Here is a 26,365-nt window from a genome sequence, read left to right as displayed (position 1 = left end):
CCATTTTGTCACTAAAGCACCTTATACCACCCACCACTGCGACTTGTATGCTCTAGTCGGCTGGCACTCGCTACATATTCGTCGCCAGGCCCTCTGGCTCCAGGTCATCTACAAGTCCATGCTAGGTAAAGCTCCGCCTTATCTCAGTTCACTGGTCACGATGAACAGTTGAAACTGTAGCAGCACCACAACCAGGTAGTCCTGAGGCATGGTTCCAGGGCTCAGGTCCTCCGGGAGGGGAGGGAAAGGGAGAGAATTAGAGGGAGCATACTTCAATTTACACAGGACACCGGATAAGACAGGAGAAATACTCCAGACATAACAGACTGACCCTAGCCCCCGACACAAACTATTGCCGAATAAATACTGGAGGCTGAGACAGGAGGGGTCGGGAGACACTGTGGCCTCATCCGACAATAACCCCGGACAGGGCAAAACAGGCAGGATATAACCCCACCCACTTTGCCAAAGCACAGCCCCCACACCACTAGAGGGATATCTTCAAACCACCAATGTACTACACTGAGACATGGTTGAGTATAGCCCACGAAAATCTCCCCCACGGCACACACCCGAGGGGGGCGCCAAACCCGGACAGGAAGATCACGTCAGTGACTCAACCCACTCAAGTGACGCACCCTCCTAGGGACGGGATGGAAGAGCACAAATAAGCCAGTGACTCAGCCCCCGTAATAGGGTTAGAGGCAGAGAATCCCGGTTGAGAGAGGGGAGCTGGCTAGGCAGAGACAGCAAGGGCGGTTCGTTGGTCCAGTGCCTTTCCATTCAGCTTCACACCCCTGGGCCAGACTACACACAATCATAGGACCTCCTGAAGAGATGAGTCTTCAATAAATACTTAAAGTTGAGACCGAGTCTGCGTCTCATGTGGATAAGCAGACCATTCCATAAAAATGTTGCTCTATAGGAGACAGCCCTGCCTCCAGCTGTTTGCTCAGAAATTCTAGGGACAATACGGAGGCCTGTGTCTTGTTACCGTAGCGTACTATATAGGTATGCAGCACCAAATCAGAGATAGGTAGAAGCAAGCCCATGTAAGGCTTTGTAGGTTAGCAGTAAAACCTTGAAATCAGCCCTAGCCTTTACAAGAAGCCAGTGTAGAGAGGCTAGCACTGGAGTAATATGAATAAATGTTTGACTCTCAGTCAAGATTCTAGCAGCTGTGTTTAGCACTAACTAAAGTTTATTTAGACTTTATCTGGGTAGCCGGAAAGTAGAGCATTGCAGTAGTAGTAGTAGTAATCTAGAATGACAAAAGCATGGATTAACTTTTCTGGACAGAAGGTTTCATATTTTTGCAATGTTACGAAGATGTACACAAGCTGTCCTTGAAATAGAGAGTAATGCCGAGGACCTTCACATTTTTATTTGAGACGACTGTACAACCATCAAGATTAATTGTCAGATCCAACAGAAGATCTCTTTGTTTCTTGGGACCTAAGAACTAGCATCTCTGTTTTGTCGGATTTTAAAAGTAAAACATTTGCCGCCATCCACTGCCTTATGTCTGAAACTCAGGCTTCCAGGGAGGGCAATTTTCGGGCTTCACCATGTTTCATCTAAAAAGAACAGCTGTGTGTCATCCACACAGCAGTGAAAGTCAACATTGTGTTTCCGAATGATATCACCAAGAGGTAAAATATATAGTGAATACAATAGTGGTCCTAAAACTGAACATAGAGGAACACCGAAACTTACAGTTGAGGACAAACCGACAGTCTTTCCGACAGATAAGCCTAAATCAGGCCAGAACCTGTCCGTGTAGACCAATTCAGGTTTCCAATCTCTCCAAAAGAATGTCATGATCGATGGTGTCAAAAGCAGCATTAAGGTCTAGGAGTACGAGGACAGGTGCAGAGCCTTGGTCTGACGCCATTAAAAGATAATTTAGCAACATCACGAGTGCGGTCTCAGTGCTATGATGGGGTCTAAAACCAGACTGAAACGTTTTGTATACATTGTCTTCAGGAAGGCAGTGAGTTACTGCAACAGCTTTTTCAACAAAAAAATTGAGAAATTGAAGATCTTAGTTTTTAATATTTTCTGGGTCAAGATTTGGCTTTTTCAAGAGAGGCTTTATTACTGCCAGTTTTAGTGAGTTTGGTACACATCCGGTGGATAGGGATACGTGTATTACTGTCAACATAGGAGGGCCAAGCACAGGAAGCAGCTCTTTCAGTAGTTTAGTTGGAATTAGGATCCTTGAAGAGGCCATCACTAGTTTCATGAAAAAAGTTTCATAAAAAATCTCGAGTGTCTCCCTTGATCCTAGGTCCTGGCAGAGTTGTGCAGACTCAGGACAAACGTTTGACCTAACAAAGGGTATAATATTGCCTAAAATAGAATAAAGTATTGAGATAAACTTTTGTTATTGACCAAATACTTATTTTCCACCATAATTTGCAAATAAATTCATAAAAAATCCTACAATGTGATTTTCTGGATTTTTTTTCTCATTTTGTCTGTCATAGTTGAAGTGTACCTATGATGGAAATTACAGGCCTCTCTCATCTTTTTAAGTGGGAGAACTTGTACAATTGGTGGCTGACTAAATACTTTTTTTGCTCCACTGTAGGTTACAGAAGAATCGGCATGCATTCATTCAATGCATTCAGTGCAGTCAAGTTCACATTATTGTCACATATTTTAGAATTTAATCATTTCTATATTCTATTTTAGGCAATATTATACTATTGTTCAACATGTAGGTCCTTAAATGACAATTAAGTACTTAGAAAAAGTCCCTGAAACTCCTTGAATATGACGTGCCATTGTCTGTTTGAACCCTGCTTTCACTAAGTATAATCCGATGTTGTTGTATGGAGTTATTAGACAATTTGCATACACACACACACACACACACATACAATGAGGAGAACAAGTATTTGATACACTGCAGGTTTTGCAGGGTTTCCTACTTACAAAGCATGTAGCGGTCTGTAATTTTTTTTATCATAGGTACACTTCAACTGTAAGAGATGGAAACAACTGTAAGTAGGAAACAAAAATCCTGAAAATCACATTGTATGATTTTTAACTTCTTGAATCTACTTGAGACGCACATGTCCCAAGTAGGCACCTGGAAATGCAAATGCGCTACGCTAAATGCTAAATGTACTCGTTAAAACTCAAACCTTGATCAAAATTCACAAGCAGGGTATTAAATTAAAGCTACACTCGTTGTGAACCTAGCCAGCAAGTCAGATTTTTAAAATGCTTTTCGGCGAAAGCATCAGAAGCTATTATCTGATAGCATGCACCCCCCAAAATGCCAGCTCGACACGTAAACAACAGATTTTGCGATAGACGGCGCTACCCAAAACGCAGAAATAAAATATAAAACATTCATTACCTTAGACGAGCTTCTTTCTTGGCACTCCTATATGCCCCATAAACATCACTATTGGGTCTTTTTTTCGTTTAAATCGGTCCATATATACCCAAAATAGCTTTGTATTGAAGTAGTGTCATTCAGAAAAATTCATCGTTTTTAAACGCTGCGTAATTTTTTAAAATTAAAAAAGTCGACGATAAACTTTCACAAAACACTTCGAAATCCTTTTGTAATCCAACTTTAGGTATTAGTAAACGTTTATAATCTATCAAAACGATTACAGGGCGATGTCTCTTCAATAGGTCCTCACTTCAAAAACAATGCAATCTGATCTCTCCTTGAACTGCATCCGGGTGAAGACTTGAAAACTTGGGGTCAGACAGATGGATTTTCCAACAATTAATTCGATTGAAAATTAGTACAATGGCGCCATCGTGCGGAATTTGTATGAAGTGCAGGCAAATTTCCATTAAATTCTGTTGTCCTTTAACAACTGGTGGAAGTGACTTATGGAAATTATTTTTTGCTTTCAGAGAGCAGTTTTTCTTGCGTTTTTCAATGAAACACACGCTCTGTTATAGTCACAGCCGTGATTTAACCAGTTTTATAAACTTCAGAGTGTTTTCTATCCACACATACTAATCATATGCATATACTATATTCCTGGCATGAGTAGCAGGACGCTGAAAAGTTGCGCGATTTTTAACAGAATTTTCAAAAAAGGGGGGGGTAGATCTAACAGGTTTTAAGTAATTCATTTGCATTTTATTACATGACATAAGTATTTTTAATACATCAGAAAAGCAGAACTTAATATTTGGTACAGAAACCTTTTGCAATTACAGAGATCACAATGTTTCCTGTAGTTCTTGACCAGGTTTGCACACACTGCAGCAAGGATTTTGGCCCACTCCTCCATACAGTCCTTCTCCAGATCCTTCAGGTTTCGGGGCTGTCGCTGGGCAATACAGACTTTCAACTCCTTCCAAAGATTTTCTATTGGGTTCAGGTCTGAGGACTGGCTATGCCACTCCAGGACCTTGAGATGCTTCTTACGGAGCCACTTCTTAGTTGCCCTGGCTGTGTGTTTCGGGTTGTTGTCATGCTGGAAGTCCCAGCGACGACCCATCTTCAATGCTCTTACTGAGGGAAGGAGGTTGTTGGCCAAGATCTCGCGATATATGGCCCCATCCATCCTCCCCTCAATACGGTGCAGGCGTCATGTCCCCTTTACAGAAAAGCATCCACAAAGAATTATGTTTCCACCTCCATGCTTCACGGTTGGGATGGTTTTCTTGGGGTTGTACTCATCCTTCTTCTTCCTCCAAACACGGCGAGTGGAGTTTAGACCAAAAAGTTATATTTTTGTCTCATCAGACCACATGACCTTCTCACATTCCTCCCCTGGATCATCCAGATGGTCATTGGTAAACTTCAGACGGGCCTGGACATGCGTTGGCTTGAGCAGGGGGACCTTGTGTGCTTTGCAGGTTTTTAATCCATGATGGTGTAGTGTGTTACTAATGGTTTTCTTTGAGACTGTGGTCCCAGCTCTCTTCAGGTCATTGACCAGGTCCTGATGTGTAGTTCTGGGCTGATCCATCACCTTCCTCATGATCATTGATGCCCCACGAGTTGAGATCTTGCATGGAGCCCCAGCCGAGGGTGATTGACCATCATCTTGAACTTCTTCCATTTTCTAATAATTGCGCCAACAGTTGTTGCCTCCTCTAGTCTTGGCCATTGTGGAGAGGTTGGAGTCTGTTTGATTGAGTGTGTGGACAGGTGTCTTTTAAACAGGTAACAAGTTCAAACAGGTGCAGTTAATACAGGTAATGAGTGGAGAACGGGGGATTCTTAAAGAAAAACTAACAGGTCTGTGAGAGCCGGAATTCTTAATAGTAGGTAGGTGATGTACTTATGTCATGCAATAAAATGCAAATGAATGTGATTTTCTGGATTTTTGTTTTAGATTCCGTCTCTCACAGTTGAAGTTATGATAAAAATGACAGACCTCTGCATGCTTTGTAAGTAGGAAAACCTGCAAAATCGGCAGTGTATCAAATACTTGTTCTCCCCACTGTATCTGTGAAACTGCATACAAATATGTTTGATTTGTTTCAAACCATTTTAAAATGTTTAGCGCAATATCACACTTTTGCCCCATTATTTATAGAAAGAACCACTTGTATCTCTCAAATCAGCTGTGGATGTGAGTCAAGGAGATTGTCCAGTGATAGTTTAAGATTAGGAAAATTCTTCTCACTGTCAGTGGTGAAATCTGCTAAAGTGGCTGAGGGTGAAATATATTGAAGGCTGGACCCATCTGCTGAGCTACACCTCAGGAGGGGGATGGCTGCAGATACCCTTTATCAACTGGATGTTGAACTTGCTGTGGGTAAGCCTGGTAGAATAGCTCTGGAATTTGCTGCGAGTAAGATGTGCACTTTGACTGAAGAGCTGGGTATGGAATGTGTTGTGGGTACTCTGGAGCAGGGTGAGGAACTTGCTGCAGTTCCAAAGTACCCAAAAGTGCTATAAGTAGAAGTACTGAAATGGCAGTAAGAATTGAAATGGACAATATGGACATTCTAAAGGCTAAGTAGCAGTAGGCAAACAATAGGGCAGTAAAGCATAAAAAATAAGGTTCAAACATCTGATAAGAACCTATAGAACAATTCAAAGTACATTCAGTAGCAACAACATAAATCAGAAAAATAACTCCCTTCAATCACTGATGCATACTGGAGTGTCATAGGATGATGGCTGCCATACAACACATTTTTTGGTGTGGTGCCCATCTTAATATGGTCAGCTGCTGTCTCCCTAACTTGTCAGGTGACTTAGCAGCTATCTTGGATAAGCACTTTGCCACTTTGATAGTGAACTTGGTATTTACATGAGAAAATCCAAAACACCCATGATTACATGCTGACCAAACTGCAGCCGTGTGTGCGCATGTTGATTTTGTCTATCCCCACCAGACCCGTTCAAATACTAAAACCAACTGTGAACCAACTATATTATTTGTGTATAGGTCAAAACACGTATGAAACATTCGTTAACATTTAGCTAGCTTGCTGTTGCTAGATAATTTTTTTCTTGGAGATAAACATTGGGTTGTTATTTTACCTGAAATGCGTATGGTTCGTTCTTTTGTTGGATCTTTGTAGAATTGTGACCCATTTTGAGTTACACTAAAATGTGTTTTCTCTATTCCAACAATTAATACACAGACATAAGGGGAAACATTGTTTTTAGTTGGTCTTCTTTGATTAATCGTGTTTCATTCATTCTTCTTCTTCTGTGGATTTTATATGGCGTTTGGCAACCAATGTTGTGTATGCTAAGAAGTAGTTTGGAGGTAGATCACGATATTGTGATATACCTTACTGATATTTATATCAAACAATGTCATATCAAATGATAAATATTGGTTCTTAAATACAGTAATAGTAAGTTGCTGAAGCCAACACAGTAATAATAAAACATATATCAGTTTACAGTAGTGTCCACAAAGTTTTCCTTGATGATATCAGAAACTTGTTATGCAACCATCATACCTGGTCTAGACTGTGTTCTTGCCTGTGGCAATGGTTACAGTGCCTTGCAAAAGTATTCATCCCCCCTGGTGTTTTTTCTACTTGTTGCATTAAAACCTGTAATTTAAATGGATTTTAATTTGAATTTCATGTAATGGACATACACAAAATAGTCCAAATTGATGAAGTGAAATGAAAAAAATTAAAAAAATAATTTTAAACTGAAAAGTGTTGCATGCATATGTATTCACCCCCTTTGCTATGAAGACCCTAAATAAGATCTGGTGCAACCAATTACCTTCAGAAGTCACATAAATAGTGAAATAAAGTCCACCTGTGTGCAATCTAAGTGTCACATGATCTGTCACATGATCTCAGTATACAGTGCCTTGCGAAAGTATTCGGCCCCCTTGAACTTTGCGACCTTTTGCCACATTTCAGGCTTCAAACATAAAGATATAAAACTGTATTTTTTTGTGAAGAATCAACAACAAGTGGGACACAATCATGAAGTGGAACGACATTTATTGGATATTTCAAACTTTTTTAACAAATCAAAAACTGAAAAATTGGGCCTGCAAAATTATTCAGCCCCTTTACTTTCAGTGCAGCAAACTCTCCCCAGAAGTTCAGTGAGGATCTCTGAATGATCCAATGTTGACCTAAATGACTAATTATGATAAATACAATCCACCTGTGTGTAATCAAGTCTCAGTATAAATGCACCTGCACTGTGATAGTCTCAGAGGTCAGTTGAAAGCGCAGAGAGCATCATGAAGAACAAGGAACACACCAGGCAGGTCCGAGATACTGTTGTGAAGAAGTTTAAAGCCGGATTTGGATACAAAAAGATTTCCCAAGCTTTAAACATCCCAAGGAGCACTGTGCATGCGATAATATTGAAATGGAAGGAGTATCAGACCACTGCAAATCTACCAAGACCTGGCCGTCCCTCTAAACTTTCAGCTCATACAAGGAGAAGACTGATCAGAGATGCAGCCAAGAGGCCCATGATCACTCTGGATGAACTGCAGAGATCTACAGCTGAGGTGGGAGACTCTGTCCATAGGACAACAATCAGTCGTATATTGCACAAATCTGGCCTTTATGGAAGAGTGGCAAGAAGAAAGCCATTTCTTAAAGATATCCATAAAAAGTGTCGTTTAAAGTTTGCCACAAGCCACCTGGGAGACACACCAAACATGTGGAAGAAGGTGCTCTGGTCAGATGAAACCAAAATTGAACTTTTTGGCAACAATGCAAAATGTTATGTTTGGCGTAAAAGCAACACAGCTCATCACCCTGAACACACCATCCCCACTGTCAAACATGGTGGTGGCAGCATCATGGTTTGGGCCTGCTTTTCTTCAGCAGGGACAGGGAAGATGGTTAAAATTGATGGGAAGATGGATGGAGCCAAATACAGGACCATTCTGGAAGAAAACCTGATGGAGTCTGCAAAAGACCTGAGACTGGGACGGAGATTTGTCTTCCAACAAGACAATGATCCAAAACATAAAGCAAAATCTACAATGGAATGGTTCAAAAATAAACATATCCAGGTGTTAGAATGGCCAAGTCAAAGTCCAGACCTGAATCCAATCGAGAATCTGTGGAAAGAACTGAAAACTGCTGTTCACAAATGCTCACCATTCCACCTTACTGAGCTTGAGCTGTTTTGCAAGTAGGAATGGGAAAAAAATTCAGTCAGTACAGATCAGGGTTGGGTTCTAAAAAATATCATAATCTTTGAACGTCCCACGGAGCACCGTTAAATCCATTATAAAAAAATGGAAAGAATATGGCACCACAACAAACCTGCCAGGAGAGGGCCGTCCACCAAAACTCACGGACCAGGCAAGGAGGGCATTAATCAGAGAGGCAACAAAGAGACCAAAGATAACCCTGAAGGAGCTACAATGCTCCACAACGGAGATTGGAGTGTCCATCCATAGAACCACTTAAAGCAGTACACTCCACATAGCTTAGCTTTAAGGAAGAGTGGCCAGAGAAAAAGCCATTGCTTAAAGAAAAAAATAAGCAAACACGTTTGGTGTTCTCCAGAAGGCATGTGCGAAAGTACCCAAACATCTGGTCAGATGAGACAAAAATGTAGCTTTTTGGCCATCAATGAAAATGCTATGTCTGGCACAAACCCAACACCTCTCATCACCCGAGAACACCATCCCCACAGTGAAAGCATGGTGGTGGCAGCATCATGCTGTGGGGACTTTTTTCAGTGGCAAGGACTGGGAAATTGGTCAGAATTGAATGAATGTTGGATGGTGCTAAATACAGGAATATTCTTGAGGGAAACCTGTTTCAGTCTTCCAGAGATTTGAGACTGGGACGGAGGTTCACCTTCCAGCAGGACAATGACCCTAAGCATACTGCTAAAGCAACACCCGAGTGGTTTAAGGGGAAACATTTAAATGTCTTGGAATTGCCTTGTCAAAGCCCAGACCCCAATCCAATTGAGAATCTCTGGTATGACTTAAAGATTGCTGTACACCAGCCAACTTGAAGGAGCTGGAGCAGTTTTGCCTCGATGAATGGGCAAAAATCCCAGTGACTAGATGTGCCAAGCCAAGAGACTTGCTGCTGTAATTGCTGCAAAATGTGACTTTGGTGGGGGAGTGAATACACTCTCAAGTTTTCCGTTTTTTTGTTTTATTTCTTGTTTGTTTCACAATAAAAACATATTTTGCCTCTACAATGTAGTTGGCATGTTGTGGAAATCAAATGATACAAGCCCCCCAAAAATCAATTTTAATTCCAGGCTGTAAGGCTTGCGAATACTTTACCTGTTGTGTCATGAGCACAAATAAAGATAGCTGTAAACCGTATTACTTTGTTTATTCACCACTGTCTTAATTTAGCTGGTCAGTTTTTTAAGAGCTTGTGTTATTGTCTTAGCATAAAACATGCTGTATGCCTCACATGACAATTTCATCTGACCTGCTAATGTGGCTCCTTTCACCTAAAAGTGACCATGGCTCTTTATTAAAAAAATACCAAACTAATAACGTAAAGCCTAAAAAGTAGCATATCGTTACGTCAGAAGGTGGAATGTGATCAGGAATAAATGTTTACCCGACAAAAAGATTGCTTATATTTTGGTCGGTTAAAAAACATTATGCTATTAGTAATAACTTTATGTCACCAGATAATATAGCTTACATGAAAATGCCTGCAAAAATGCATATCTGCAGTAAATGCATTTTCAAATGCACAACTATGCATTTCAGACTTCAATTAAATAGTTGCACTGGCAAACTGAGAAAAAGTGAAAAAATAAATTAAACAGATGTGTGGTAAATGTGAGTGAGTCATATAGTTGGAGGCAAAAATGCTGACTTACTGCACTTGAGCCGATTTTAATGATTGTTTATTGAGGACTTTTTTCTTTGTTTAAAGCTTATTTTCTGTAACTCTACATAGTGTAACTTGACGCATGGCATATTTTGTTCAGGCTTTTTCATGATAATATTGATTGGGAAAATAAAGGAGAATATTTTCACAAATGTTTATCCGCTAAGAAATACTGTATGTTGTAATATTGTAATTTATTTGACCCATTATTTATCATTTACATATTTCTCAGAAAATTATTGACATTCAGCAGCTGAGCTACTTCCCAAGCAGTCTTTTTTTGACTCCTTAACTATAGAATGTTGTAGCTTAGCCACTGAATGTCATAAAGACGAACAATATCCTCATGTGCATCAGAATCACGTCTCTCTTGTGGAATTTGCATTTGTTTCTAGCCTAAATCATCGCAGAGTTAATCGCAGAGTCGTTATAGATTGCTTCATATGATCAAGATACATATTTGCCCCTTCAAAATCTGAAAGTAACAAGAGGTATGCTTTTGCCCTTTTCTTTAACAAGAGGTAGGGCATACCCTGACATAGCCCCTCAATTCAAGCACTGATGATAACAATAAAAGGATGAGTCAATGTAAGGGTCCATACAATACATACCTAGACACGCCTCCTTGATTTCTGTCTTATCTGTCCGCTGAATGATCTTCACCACAAATATCACAGCCAACGGAGTGAGAAATGAAATCGCCTGGGAAGAAAACAAGAAGAAAACACAATCTAGACACATACAACACACATTGCTGTTAATTACAGAAACTCTTAATCATTTCACAAAGAGGTCCCCTAAAGCATTATCTTTCCACTGGGAGTGTGCAGTGTGATATCTTCAATGGAAAGTTTTATTCCAAATATTGATAAATGAGCTGCCACCAACAAGGTTCTTTATTGTGCTCTGGAGTCTCCTGCACTAAAGGAATAGTTCTGTTTGGTGTTCAGTGACTTGGGCCATCGCAGCTCCCAAGTAATTATTTCTGCCTCAAAATGTGTTAATTACTTTCGGCCCCAAATCAATAATCCTTCAGGTTCTGCAGTGTTCAGTGTTCTGCAGGGTTATGTTTGTTTCTTAAGATGTGTAGCACATTGATGTGCACAGCGCATTTAATTTCCCTTGAGATAGAGATCCTTGGACTTTCGACTCTCATTCATCGTATCAGTTTAGCAATCTGTGTCAAAATGACTATCGCTCTCTGCCAATAATAACCTCACCAGGGAGATCATAGCAGGTCTATGAGAGGACAGACTGAGTAGGGCTCTTTAAATTCTGGGATGATGGATAACTATGTGCAGCACAAAAGTGATAGAGGGAGAAGCAGAGAGTGTGTATTGTTGCTTGGAAACAGCGCTTCCCAGCCATAAGAAGTTAAGGATAACAAAGTCAAGGTATTGGAGTGGCCATCACAAATTATTGTGGGACGCTTGTGGAAGGCTACCCGAAACGTTTGACCCAAGTTAAAGAATTTAAAGGCAATGCTACCAAATACTAATTGAGTGTATGTAAACTTCTGACCCACTGGGAATGTGATTGAAGAAATATAAAATGAAATATATCATTCTCTCTACTATTATTCTGACATTTCAGATTCTTAAAATAAAGTGGTGATCCTAACTGACCTTAAACAAGGAATTTTTATTTGGATTAAATGTCAGGAATTGTGATAAACTGATATTAAATGTATTTGGCTAAGGTGTATGTAAATGTCAGACTTCAACTGTATATAAAACATTTAAATCTTTAAAAAATATATAACTGTCCATTTAGCCCATCTGGGAATTTGGAAAAAAATGTCAAGGACACAATAGTTTGGGTAGCAAAATCCTAAAGGTTACAAAAGCAAACTAACTGCTCCTTGTCATCATTACGTTTCTCAATTTCTGTAAGAATTATAGTCACATTCAAATTCTCTGCAGCACAAACATTCCTCATTGACAGCATTGGAGCGCATTTTCCACAACTGCATCACCAGTCTGTGTTGATTCTGGGGATGGGTTGGAGCTGTGGTCCAGCTACTGCTGCGGCTTCAATGGCTAGTGAAGCAGTGGCCACCTGAGGCTCAATTTGCCTAAGTTCTTCATCTGAATACTTACATGCTGACCAGACCGGACACGTCGGGTGTGCGAGCGTTGCAAAGAAAATTTAGAAATCCATGTTATTCAATTATTGCACCCACACTGCTCGCGCGCGCCAACGATCTTCTGTGATGCCAGGGGCTAAAATAGATATCCTTTCTATTTCTGATATTACTGAAAGTCCTGCCTCTCCCATCTCCTCATTGTGTTTTAGAAGCAGGTACCCACGTGCCATCTCCTCATTGGTTATACCCACGTGGGGGATTGAGGCTTCTTGTTCATGGGTAAAATGGATGGAGTCCTGCATCCTTGCATCGATTACCCCTGATGTCCTCTGCATTGGAGTTGGCCCAAGTGGCCCAATTCTTCACCAATCTGGATCTCCGTAACGTTTACAATCTGGTGAGAATTAGGGAGGGAGATATTTGGGATACTGCCTTTAACACACCTACTCACTATGAGTATTTAGTCATGCCCTTCATATTATGGAACTCACCAGTAGTCTTTCATGCATTGGTCAATGACAGTCTTAGGGATATGTTGAATCGGTTCGTGTTTGTTATTTCAAAGATATCCGGATCTTCTTCAAATCGCTTCCAGAACACACATTGCACTTCCGCCAAGTACTGAGAAGCTTCCTGCAGTGCCAACTATATGTCCCGATAGAGAAGTGTGATTTCCAAGTATAACAATTGTCCTTCCTGGGTCACAATATCTCTACCGTAGGCATGCAAATAGACCCCGTAAAGGTTGAGGTGGTCGCCGACTGGCCCCGTCCCACCTCACTCAAGCAGGTCCAGCAGTTCCCATTTTTACAGGTGTTTTATACGCAAGTTTGGTGAAAGTGGCAGTGCCTCGCACGGTCCTAAACCGTAAGTCCCAGAGCTGTTTTTGCTGTACTCCCGAGGCTGACAGGGCCTTCATGGAGCTCAAGGGACATTTCATCTCTGGACCCATCCTCATTCATCCTGATCCTACTCGTCCCTTTGTGGTAGAGGTGGACACCTTGGACACTGGAGCAGGGGCGGTCCATTCACAGCGGAACGAGGACGACAAGAAACTGCACCCATGCTCCTTTCTCTCCAAACTGTTCTCGCTTGGAACCCAAATACGATGTAGGCAACCGGGAGCTCTTGGCTGTTAAGTGGGCCCTTGAGGGGTTGAGACACTGGTTGGAGAGGGTAACTCATCCGTTCGTGATCTGGACAGACCACAAGAACTTGGTCTCAATTCAAGAAGCCAATAGTTTTTTTTTAACAGTTTCGTTTTCATACTAGCCTATCGCCCGGGATCCAAGAATGAGAAAGCAGATGCCTTGTCCTGCCAACACGATGTCTCTAACGAGAAGATGGACTCTGAGCCCATCATCTCCAGCTCCCGCATTGTTGCCCCTGTGATATGGAGTATTGAGACCATGGTCCGACAAGCCCAGACCCAAGAACCTGACCCCTTCGGGGTACCCACTACCAGCCCGTTCCCGAGTTCTACAATGGGGACACTCCTCTAAATTAACTGGTCATCCAGGGGTTAATCGGACACTGGAGTTCCTGAGGCAGAAATTCTGGTGGCCCAAAATAATTGAGGATGTGAGATCCTTTATTGCGACCTGTTCCACCTCTGCCCAAAGGAAGTCTTCCCAATGCGGGGCCACAATGTGGGATTTGCTCCCACCTCTGCCCATCCCCAACTGGCCCTGGTCCCACCTGTCCTAAGACTTTATCACAGGGGTACCTCCATCCCAAGGGCTTACCACTATCCCGGTGGTCGTTGATAGGTTTTCCAAGGCAGCCCATTTCATTGCCTTACCCAAGTTTCTCTCAAGGAAGGAGACCGCTGATCTCATGATTACCCATGTATTTCGACTACATGGACTTCCCCAGGACATTGTCTCGGATCGTGGGTCCCAGTTCATCGTACTGTATTGGAAAGCCTTCTGCTCCATGTTCGGGGTCGGTGAGTCTCTCCTCGGGTGGGATTCCACCCACAGTCGAATGGGCAAACGGAGCGGGTCAACCAGGAGCTAATGAAGCTCCTCCGCTGTTTTGCTCCGCTTATCTGCCCAACACAAGGCAAACCGGCACTGAAGGCCTCTTCGGCTCCTCTGACCGGATCAACGGGTGTGGCTGTTCACCCGTGATCTTCTCAACTTTTTGGGGACTTGAGGGCAGTATCAAGTAGCTTGGATAAAAAGGTGCCCAGAGTAAACTGCCTGCTACTCAGTCTTAAAAGCTAGAATATGCATATAATTAGTAGATTTGGATAGAAAACACTCTGACATTTCAAAAACTGTTTGAATGATGTCTGTGAGTATAACAGAACTCATATGGCAGGTGAAAACCTGATAAATATCCAAACAGGAAGTGGGAAATCTGAGGTTCTAGCTTTTATGGCTGAGTAGCAGGCAGCTTATTTAGGGCACGTTTTTCATCCAAGCTACCCAATACTGCCCCCTACCCCAACCTGTTAAGGATATGGCAGACATATGCCCCCTTTGGAGAGATTGGGTACCCCTAGTAAACTGAAAAGAAAATCTGTCAAAAATTGCTAATATATGCATATACTAATTATTATTGGATTGAAAACACTCTAAAGCTTCTAAAACCGTTGGAATTATGTCTGTAAGTATAGCAGAACTCACAGGGCAGGCATTCTTCCAAACTAGTTTTTGTGGTCATGAAAGTTGGAGCAACTTTGACGTCATCGCCCCCACCCTTCCCAACCAGTTATGATTCTGGGGAGACTTTCTATGTCTTCCACTAGATGTCCTCATTCAGTAGAGCTTTAAATCGTTCAAATCCCGCGAGAATTGGCCCTATGGGAGTGAAATTAGTGCGTGCCACGAGAAAATAGGTTGTGCGTTGTGGCGCGAATTGGTCCCAGCCATTCCTTTGTTCCAGCACTCAAGAGAAGGACAGACGATGGCCGATTGAATTGAAGTTTGTTTTGTGTGTTTAAAACATCATAAAGCTTGCTTCTGCACTTAGTTTGACCTGTTTAGTCGACATATAATATGTAATTTTGAAGTTTTGATGAGCAACTTTTCTGGACCAGAGGACATTTTGGGTGCATTTCAGCTGATGTTATTAGCAGTAGCTAATACAAAGACGCAAGACTTGAAACCAAACGATGTATTGGGTAAGTATGAAGCCTTCCAGAACATTCTGAACGAAGACCATCGAAGGTAAGGGAATATTTATGTTGAAATCTGTGTTTCTGTTGACTCCAACATTACGGAGAAATGTAGCTTGTATCTGAGCGCCGTCTCAGCATATTGAATAGTGTGCGATTTCTGTAACGTTAAAAATAAATCTAACAAAGCGGTTGCATAAAGAAGCAGTGTATCTTTCTAACTATATGTAGAACATGTATATTTAGTCAAAGTTTATGATGTCTATTTACGTTATCTTGCCGCGCTACCTAGATTTCCTGCGGACATTTTTGAGTAATTTCTGAACGTGAACTCAATGTAAATGGACATTTATGGATATAAATGGCATATTATTGGAAAAAAAAAATGTACTGTGTAACATGTCCTATTACTGTCATCTGATGAAGATTTTCAAAAGGTTAGTGAACAATTTATTTTTTAATCCTGCGTTTGTTGATTGCATGTTTTGGCTATTCAAATGAGCTGTGTCTGGTGGTGGTTTGACATATATATGTGCTATGTTTTCGCCGTAAAACATTTTAGAAATCTGACTTGCTGGCTAGATGAACAAGGTGTTTATCTTTCATTTGAGCTATTGGACTTGTTAATGTGTGGAGGTTAAATATTTCTAAGAATATTTTTGCGTTCCATGCGCCACCGTTTCAGCTGAATGTGGGAGGGTTGATTCCCAAATGGGAACCAATATCTTTAACAAGTTTAAGCCATTTTGCCACAAATTTTGAATTATGCTTGGGGTCTTTGTCCATTTCGAAGACCAAGCTTTAACTTCCTGACTAATGTCTTGCGATGTTGCTTCGATATATCCACATCATTTTCCCACCTCATGAAGCCATCTATTTTGTGAAGTGCACCAGTCCCTCCTGCAGCAAAGCACCCGCACAACATGATGCTGCCACCCCCTTGCGTCACAGTTGGGATGGTGTTCTTCGGTTTGCAAGCCTCCACATTTTTCCTCCAAACATAACGATAGTCATTATGGCCAAACATTTCTAATTTTTTTTAATCAGACCAGAGGACATTTCTCCAAAAAGTACAATCTTTTTCCCCATATGCAGTTGCAAACCGTAGTCTGGCTTTTTTTATGGCAGTTTTGGAGCAGTGGCTTCTTCCTTGCTGAGCGGCCTTTCAGGGTATGTGGATATAGAACTAGTTTTACTGTGGATATATATACTTTTGTACCTGTTTTCTCCAGGTTCCTCCAGCACCTTTGATGTTGTTCTGGGATTGATTTTCACATTTTACACCAAAGTACGTTAATCTCTAGGAAACAGAACATGTTTCCTTCCTGAGTGGTATGATGGCTGTGTGGTCCCATGGTTTTTATACTTGCATACTATTGTTTGTACAGATGAACGTGGTACCTTCAGGCATTTGGAAAATGGTTCCAAGGATGAACCAGACTTGTGGGGGTTGGCTGATTTCTTTAGATCTTCCGATGATGTAAAGCAAAGAGACATTGGGTTTGAAGGTATGCCTTGAAATAAATCCACAGGTACACCTCTAATTGATTCAAATTATGTCAATTAGCCTATAAGAAGCTTCTAAAGCCATGACATTTTCTGGAATTTTCCAAGCTGTTTAAAGGCACAGTCAACTTAGTGTATGTAAACTTCTGACCCACTGGAATGTTTGATACAGTGAGTTATAAGTGAAATAATCGGTCTGTTAACAATTTTGGGAAAAATGACTTGTGTCTTGCACAATGTAGATGTCCTAACCGACTTACCAAAACTATAGTTTGTTAACAAGAAACTTGTGGAGTGGATGAAAAACAAATTTGAATGACTCCAACCTCAGTGTATGTAAGCTTCCAACTTCCACTGTATTTTATTTGAAATTATTTTATTTTGCAATTTTGTACAAAATAAAAGCACATAAGATCATTTCAAAAATTTGGCTAACAGACATATGAAATTAAGTATTGCTTTGGCAAGGCTTGGAACAAGAATAGAGCAACAATGACAGTTACAACAATAAGTTTTCCTAGTCAGTTTTCACAGTCAGTCTCTGTCCAGATGGTCCAGAAACGGACCTCAAACCTGTTGAGAAAGCTGCTGGAGGAGTTGGTCCTAAAAGGAAATTAATATTTTCCAAGTTAATGGTTTTTATGATTTCTGCTAGCCATCTACTGAAGCAAGGGGCAGAAAAAAATGATTGAGTAAGGGGCAGAGCCAAAAAAAGATGAGTTAAGGAACCCTCTGAGAATTTTACAACTGTCACACAGTGGGGAGACCTGGGTTAAATCTTATGTAATTTGGTTTTGGAGTCTACTAGTCATCCTTGAGATTTTCCGGGGGTGGAAGGGTAGTGTAGTGGTTAGAGCGTTGGACTAGTAACCAGAAGGTTGCAAGTTCAAACCCCCTGACAAGGTACAAATCTGTCATTTTGCCCCTGAACAGGCAGTCAACCCACTGTTCCTAGGCCGTCATTGAAAATAAGAATTTGTTCTTAACAAGTTTTAACTAGGCAAGTCAGTTAAGGCGAGGGGTACCCCACCCCACCACCCCCGTTCAGCTGAAAAGGTGGCGCAGGGAATGCAAAAATATTCTTTAGAAATATTTAACCTCCACACATTAACAAGTCCAATACCTCAAATGAAAGATAAACACCTTGTTCATCCACCAAGCGTGTCAGATTTTTTACATGTTTTACGGCGAAAACACAACATATATTTATGTTAGACCACCACCAAACCAAAGAAAAAACGTAGCCAATTTTTCCAGCAAAAGATAAAAATCACAAAAGCAGGATTAAAAAAAAAATCAATCACTAACCTCTTGAAAATCTTCATCAGATGACAGTCATATGACATGTTACACAGTACATTTATGTTTTGTTTGAGTAATTCTAGAAAGCTACACCAGATAACAGAAATACTCATCATAAACTTTGACTAAAGATACATGTTCTACATATAATTAAAGATACACTGGTTCTTAATGCAACCGCTGTGTCACATTTATTTTTTGAACGTTACGGAAAAAGCCTAACATTGCAATAATCTGAGACGGCGCTCAGACGTAACAATATTTCTCCGCCATGTTGGAGTCAACAGAAATACAAAATTACAACATAAATATTCCCTTACCTTTGAGGATCTTTCATCAGAATGTAGTGCAAGGAGTTCTAGTTCAACAATAAATTGTTTTGTTTCATAATGTTCAATTCTAGTGTCCAAGTAGCAGCATTTGCTATCACTTTCAGCTCACATGGCCAAAAAATGACTTCTGGTCCAGGATAACTTTGTATGAAAACTTCCAAAACTTCCAAAAGACATATTGCAGGTCGAAGAAACTGGTCAAACTAAGTGCAGAATCAATCTTCAGGATGTTATAATCATATATATCCAATAGCATTCCAACCGCATCATTCGTTTTCATCTGGGGCTGATTGGAACAGCCGTAGCAATCAAAGACAAACGCGCCACAACAAAATGGCATTCTTTTGCGACACCGAATACTTTCCTTCCCATTAGGTCAAAGTTCACAGCAAATGCTACTGAATGAAATTCTACTGAATGAGGACATCTAGTGGAAGACGTAGGAAGTGTTTCCAGATCCATAACTTATTGGGAAGGGAGGGGCGATGACGTCAAAGTTGTCCCAACCTTCAGGATTTCAAAACTTGTTTGGAAGATTGCCTGCCCTGTGAGTTCTGTTACACTCACAGACATAATTCAAACGGTTTTAGACACTTCATAGTGTTTTCTATCCAATATTAATAATAATATGCATTTTGAGAGATTTTGATGCAGTTCACGTCTTTGTATTTTAGCACTGCGCTAAATCCAGTCCATGGAAATACAGGTTTATTTACATCTTATTTACTATTCCGAATTGCTACTCACCATATTCTGCATCTCTTCTTATCATTTATCAGAAAACAGTGGAATTGTTGTGCCTTCTTCACTTGATTTAGTGTGTAACATTCAGGCAGGGGACGGACACCAGCACCAGCTCCTTCTCTCCCTAAAAAAACTTGAATATGTGTCATCATTCTCCATATTAGGGCATATGGTGACGTCTTTATGCGCAGTTGTGACCAATCTCCACTGCTGTGGCAGTCGGCTACATAAAATAATGATATAATCGCTAATGTTTGAGGTGAAAAAGTACATATTTCCTGACTTAAAACAAATAGTACATTTGACAAAAATAGCTAATTCGGCAGTACGCTTTCACTAAAACAACGAGTTTGTCCACAGTTTTCAGATTTCTGAATGATGAATTCACTGGCAACAGAGCAGAACGAGGCTTGCATCCAGCAACATCATGAGTCACATGTCCTGTTTTTGCAGCTGTTTCAGAACAGCACTACAGGAAGTGCGAGGAGGGAGGGCAAACTCCACGGAACTAGTTTCAATATATGGAATCACTTTGAAGTTCCCGGATTTTGGGTAAACGTCTCCTTTAAATAACTATCAAAACAGCATAATTTGGCATCTAATGAGATTTATTTATCAAAAATAACTGACAGCTTAAACTGTTTTTGGCAACAGCTTGGCATAAAACATTGCTTCAGATGGGAGTTACACCATATATACAAAAGTTTGTGGACACTCTTTCAAATGAGTGGATTCTGACATTACAGCAACACTCGTTGCTGACAGGTGTATAAAATCGAGCACACAACCATGCAATCTCCAATAGGCCACGATCAAAAAGAACAGATTTGAGATCTTACATCTAGACAAAAAGGAAATCTTCACTTGAGTATTCCACACAGAAACAAACCCTCTTCCCCTCCTTCTTGTGGCATTATGATATGTGATTAAGTTCTTCCGACTGGCTAGACTTCAGAGGTGTAATGATAATTAGGAGTCTGAAAATAGGGTATTTGGCACAGTGTTCGACGTGGACAAAACTGACAGGGAAACATAGGAATTATCAGAGCATTATCAGAGTATTCGACAATTCACATTTTATTGCAAAAGTAACACCATTCTCGTGACGAAGAAAACGTGGACAGGTTCTTTGCATAGTGACGCTAGTGTGAAGTGTTTTTGAAGAAGTTGCGGCTTGCAGTGCAGCTTTACTAACATCGGATCGGCTCTTTCCACTCCTGAGAACTGACAATGCGAATATGCTAACTCTAGGCTATAGCCAGAAGTAACTAATGGATTATTGTGGATTCTGTCGCCATGGGCCTTCAGACACATCTCTAGGTAAGGGTAATTTGACCCAAATATAAACTTTGAAATTGAAAGGAAATTCACAAGCACCACAATGCCTACTTCACCAATGATATACCAAGGTTTTCCAGCACACCGCTTTGGCCTGCAACAGTAACTATGTTGCCTATATAGTACTTCAAATAATGTATAGGCAGTTTTCTTAGGATTCAAACCCTCTCAAACAGCCTGATTCCTACTCTTAGAGGAGTTGCTCACACAATGTGAATTGTACTGCATACAAGTTAAAATAATGATTTCTTCACACACACAACACTAAGACATTATCCCATTCCACTACCTTAAGCTTTTTTTTATAATAAGAAAGCAGCTTTTATACTTACATGACAATCATCAGGCTTAAATTCACCTTTTACAATAAAGCATTACATGCATAATCGCATTTGCGGTCACTTTTGATAATCGTGTTTTTCCGCTAATGGAACATTTGTTCTAATGTGCGATGTGCACATTGCTGTGCTTATAATGTGAAGAAATAGCCTAATAGTTTATCAACATTTTAAGCTAAACATTTTGATCTGTTATGTAATCCACATTGCGTAATAAAAGGTGTTTTGATGCTACTGGTTGTATTAATTTGGGATCTATTGCATCCCACAACTGTCCCAGACAATGTTTTGAAATATTTATTTTGCGCACAGAACAGGTCAACTTTTATACTATGGGGGATAGTAGTTTGACATAGGCTGCTGTTTTTGGTGTACACCTAGCGGCAGGTAACTTGGTCACGAAAATCAGAAAAGCAATCAAATTAATTGTTTACCTTTGATGAGCTTCGGATGTTTTCACTCACGAGACTCCCAGTTAGACAGCAAATGTTCCTTTTGTCCCAAAAATATATTTTTTATATCCAAATACCTCCGTTAGTTTGATGCGTTATGCCTAGGAATCCACCGGAAATAGTGGTCACGACAACGCAGACAAAAATTCCAAATTTTATCCACAATATCGACAGAAACATGGCAAACGTTTTTTATAATCAATCCTCAAGGTGGTTTTCAAATATCTATTTGATAATATATCAACCGGGACAGTTGGCTTTTCACTAGGACCGGGAGGAAAAATGGCTACCTCTGTTTAGCGCAAAAATCACACTGAGAGCCAACAACTGACCAATTACGCAATGTGGACGTTTAAGCTCATTCTTCAAAATAAAGGCCTGAAACTACATCTAAAGGCTGTAGACACCTTAGGGAAGCCACAGAAAAAGGAATCTGGTTAATATCCCTTTCAATGGGCAATAGGGATGCATAGAAAGACTGGGCTTTCAAAATAAGAGTCACTTCCTGATTGGATTTTTCTCAGGATTTCGACTGCAATATCAGTTCTGTTATACTCACAGATAATATTTTTACAGTTTTGGAAACTTTAGAATGTTTTCTATCCTAAGCTGTCAATTATATGCATATTCTAGCATCTGGTCCTGAGAAATAGGCAATTTACTTTGGGAACGTTATTTTTCCAAAAATACAAATACAAATAGTGCTTATGTATGCCAGTTAGGCTCTATTACACCCCTTCTAAAGCGGATTAACGTGCTTAATTTGAACTTCTCTAGGGTAGGGGCAGCATTCGGAATTTTGGATGAAAAGCATGCCCAAATTAAACGGCCTGCTACTCGGGCCCAGAAGATATGCTATGCATGTAACTGGAAGATTTGGATAGAAAACACTATAAAGTTTCCAAAACGGTTAAAATAGTGTCTGTGAGTATAACAGAACTGATTTGGCAGGATAAAACTCCATTCAGGAAGTATTTCTTTTTTTGGTTTTGTAGTTTTCTATTCAATGCCATTACAGAATCCCTTGACTTAGGACTCAATTTGCAGTGGGTTAAAGATGTCACGTAGTAGAACTGTGCAAGTGTTGCTCTCCACTTGAAATCAATGGAATTAGAGTATGATAACTAAGGAGATGGAGAATATTCTGGTGTTTGTTTGCAAATATGCAGACCTAAACACCCGTCTCCGGATTACATCTCAAACTAAGGGCAACCATGGCATCTGTGACAGAGGGAGAAGCGTCAATCATTGTATATGGGTAAGAGTCTAGCTAGCTAGATATTACACATTTCAAATGTTGTCAGTCATTTTCATTTCAAGTTTCTGTACTCTTAGCTATCTGAAAATAATAATAAAATAATAAAAATCCAAATAATTGTTTCTACATGACCTTACATACCTGAAGGAAACATTTTGACATTTGCCGTATGGTTGATGAGAAACTCCATATTGCAAATGTACGGTCCCTTACTAGATGTCAAATTTCTAAGAAAAACTCTCACACACATACACAGCTAGGACAGAGGGACACAGTGTGGGGCTTAGAGACACACAGAGCCTGCAATAGTTACCTTTGTTCGAACTATTAAAGAACCATCACACCTAGAGCTCTGAAACTTTAGAAACCTGTTCTAGAGCTCAGGTTGATAGTGCATGGTGAGTTATGTGGCACTAGAAGGTCCTCGAACCGAGAAACAGCCTTGTACATTTGCAATAACTTCAATTCATTTTGACCATTACGAAAATGACATCATTTAGAAAAGTCCCATAGTCGCAAGACTAGAGGCATTGAAACCGGCTCGACCCATAGAGACAGACCCCAACGTTTCTTTCCGATAGCTCATTCAAGGACCCCGTAGCAAGGCATGGAAAACAAATGATTTTCAGCACCAATTAAGATCGTTGCTCGGGCACCGAATAACCTATCGAGCCGCACCTCGGGATTCAGGGTCGCCTCACATAGGTCTACACATAAAGTCAGAGCTGAAACCACAGCTAGAACATAACAAATTTTTTAATGGTTTTATTATGGTTTAAACTAAAGGCACAGTGAATTATGGGCCTGCTCTGAAATATGTGATAGCTTCTAAACGAGTTGAAAAAAGTGGGTTTGTTGTCAGATGGTATCAGTTTGGTGTCAGAATGATGTCTAATTGACTGATGGACACTGACTTGCTACTTGACTTTTGTACATTTGCAATACAGTAAGGAACCATCACCAAAATGACATTCTGAAATTAACACCAACAAGCGCTGGAGTGGAACCAGAATCACTGCCCGGCCATCCCGAGTTCACCGGGCTAGTCAATTTTGCATTCCTGCAGTTTTTTTGAGCATGTCAAATTCGTAATGGTAAATGCCCATTGAAACATATTGCAAATGGATAGCCGTGTGCCTGGTGATTGGAACGGGTTACCAGGATAACATTTTTATAATGGTTTTAAATGCCTTTAGGGGTGTGCAAGGGGTCCACAGTTGGGTAGGGAGCATCCCCATCCGTGCCCATCAAATAGGGGGCGCCCCTAGTCATTTTGGACATTTTTCAAAAAACGTTAAAAAAAACGAGTCCCACTTCTCTCATGGCACCATCGAGCGATGGAGAGGAACCACTAGCACTGCCAGGAGTTTTGATCATGGTAAATGCCCATTGAAACATATTGCAAATGCACAGTACATTTGCAATATGATTCAACAGTGAAAAAACATCACCAAATGGACATGATGAAATCAACACAACGAGCGATGGAGAGGAACCACTATCACTGCCCGGCCATCACGAGTTCATCAGGCCAGTCAATTTTGCATTTCTGCAGTATTTTTGAGCATGTCAAATTCGTTATGGTAATTGCCCATTGAAACATATTGCAAATGGACAGCCGTGCACCTGGTGATTGGAATGTGTTACCAGAAACACATTTTTAAAATGGTTTTAATGCTTAAAGGGGGGAGCAAGGGGTCCACGGTTGGGTAGGGAGCAACCCCCACCTGTGCCCATCCAACCTGTGCCCCTAGTCATTTTGGATGTTTTTCAAAAAATCGTTACAAACGAAGAGAGAGAGAGCCATATGGAGGTGTGGATGGCTCATATATTTCCTTCAATGATACACACACACATACATTTAGGACTGTACCAATCGGCAGTCTTCCAAACTTTTTTATGGGCCGTTTTTCTGGTTTGTCTCATCATACATGACAAATAGACCATCTAGGTTGATTCATGGTGTAACATATTGCTATACATAATTTGGCAGTATAAAGGCCTTTTGGACATGGTTCACTGACTTTTGGGTTTGTAAACCGACTTCCTATGATCGTACATGGCAAATGGACATAACATCCTGATTTGGCACTTTCAAATAATTCAAATTGGATTTGGACATTTCTTATGGGATTTGGCAAATATATTAAAAAGTGAATTTTAACTTCGACTTTTGACTTCCTATGAAATCAAATTGCAAATGGACAAAACATATGTCTTATGGACAAGTTAAAAAAAATGTTTGAAAGATAATAAAATTTGACAAAAGTATGTTCATACAGGTCATGTGTAATTGACAAAACAAAAAAAAAAACGTAAGATTTTCGAAAAATGGTCCAGAAAGCACTGTGGTAAATTTTCAAAATGTTACTCTTGGGTCTTCACTTGTGTTACATTTGCAATATGAAAAATGTCAATTTCAGAGGGGTGTTCCCTTACAGTATAACATCATTCTCATCAACTCAGTGGCCTTGTGGTTAGTGTGTGTCTGTGTCACTTACGAACATGACCCTCTTGGGGATGTGGTCCGACTCCACCAAGGGATTTTTGTAGAGCCACAGCTCCTCTGGCTGGATCACTCTCTCAAAGGGCTGAAGGAACTCTGTGAATCTGAGGAAGCGACACAAAAACCGCCGCATTAGCCCTGTCTTTCACAATACATTAATTTTCATATGGGTGGCCCCAGCTGGAATCAATCCCACAATCCTAGTGATGCAAGCCTCATGTTCTACAGGACCACAAGGATCTAGTTACAGTAATACTATGATTTAAGTTATTATTTTATGGTTTGGACAGCAAACTAGCACTCCAACACTATGTTTAGAACATTGAAGAGGATTTTTGCTACTGGACTTAACAGGCGATAACAGCCCAGGACTAAGCTTCTGCACGAAGCACAATGTTCCTATATTAAAAATGCTTTCAGATTTTTCCAGATTTCCTCATACAAATTCTTATGTATAATGCCAACACTAAAAATCACACATTACAACGACAATTAATAATCAGTCACCTGGAAAGGTAATTCTGAGGCCATATTGATAACTAAATCATCAGCACTTCTCAAACAAAAGCTGTACAAGAGAGACAGTCTGCAGCATGTGCTGACGTGAACATCAGGACAAGTGCTTGGTCTGACAGGCAGACCCCGAGGCTCTGACAACAATGTGGCCAGCTCTGCCTAGACCAGCCCAGCACTGTCTCACACACACGCTTGGACGCACACAAACATACACTCATGTAAACACACACACACACAAACAACCACCGCCACTTGAGTGGCTGTCACTCCGGGCTGGGGTCTTGGGGTTTCGAGTAACGGGACTGGGGATGGAGGGTCGCTTCTATTATTTCACCATGCAGCTCCTTTTCTCATTGATCTTGCCTTCACTCAGAGAAGGGAGCAATAGGGTGGCAACATGGCATAGTTGGAGTAAAGGAGAGAGAAAAAGAGCATGGAATGACAGTAAGGAAGCGTGAAAGATTGAGCAAGAGATTAACTATGAAGTGAGAAAGGGAGAGCGTAGACATAGACGAGAGAGTACATTTGGGTAGGTAAAGGATCTCCCTTTTAGCACCATCCTCTGCACTGACAGTTCCATTCCCCACACTCACAACA

The 26,365-nt window shown here is 40.6% G+C and overlaps 1 protein-coding gene across 1 annotated transcript in view; it reads right to left on the bottom strand.

The window, feature by feature from the left end:
* LOC110491805 (phospholipid phosphatase 4) overlaps positions 1-25,385 on the bottom strand; it is a 58,932-nt gene extending 33,547 nt beyond the window's left edge. Inside the window, exons 1-2 of the mRNA XM_036945881.1 lie at positions 25,248-25,385; positions 10,878-10,968 (exon numbers count right to left, since the gene is read on the bottom strand). Of these exons, the coding sequence (XP_036801776.1) occupies positions 10,878-10,968; positions 25,248-25,385 (229 nt within the window). The remainder of the gene's footprint in view (positions 1-10,877; positions 10,969-25,247) is intronic.
* Between the last annotated feature and the right edge of the window lie 980 nt (positions 25,386-26,365).

This window comes from Oncorhynchus mykiss, chromosome 16, assembly GCF_013265735.2.
Source record: "Oncorhynchus mykiss isolate Arlee chromosome 16, USDA_OmykA_1.1, whole genome shotgun sequence".
NCBI lineage: Eukaryota > Metazoa > Chordata > Actinopteri > Salmoniformes > Salmonidae > Oncorhynchus > Oncorhynchus mykiss.
The sequence above is the reverse complement of the archived record's forward strand: the minus strand, read 5'-3'. Positions and strand labels throughout refer to the sequence as shown.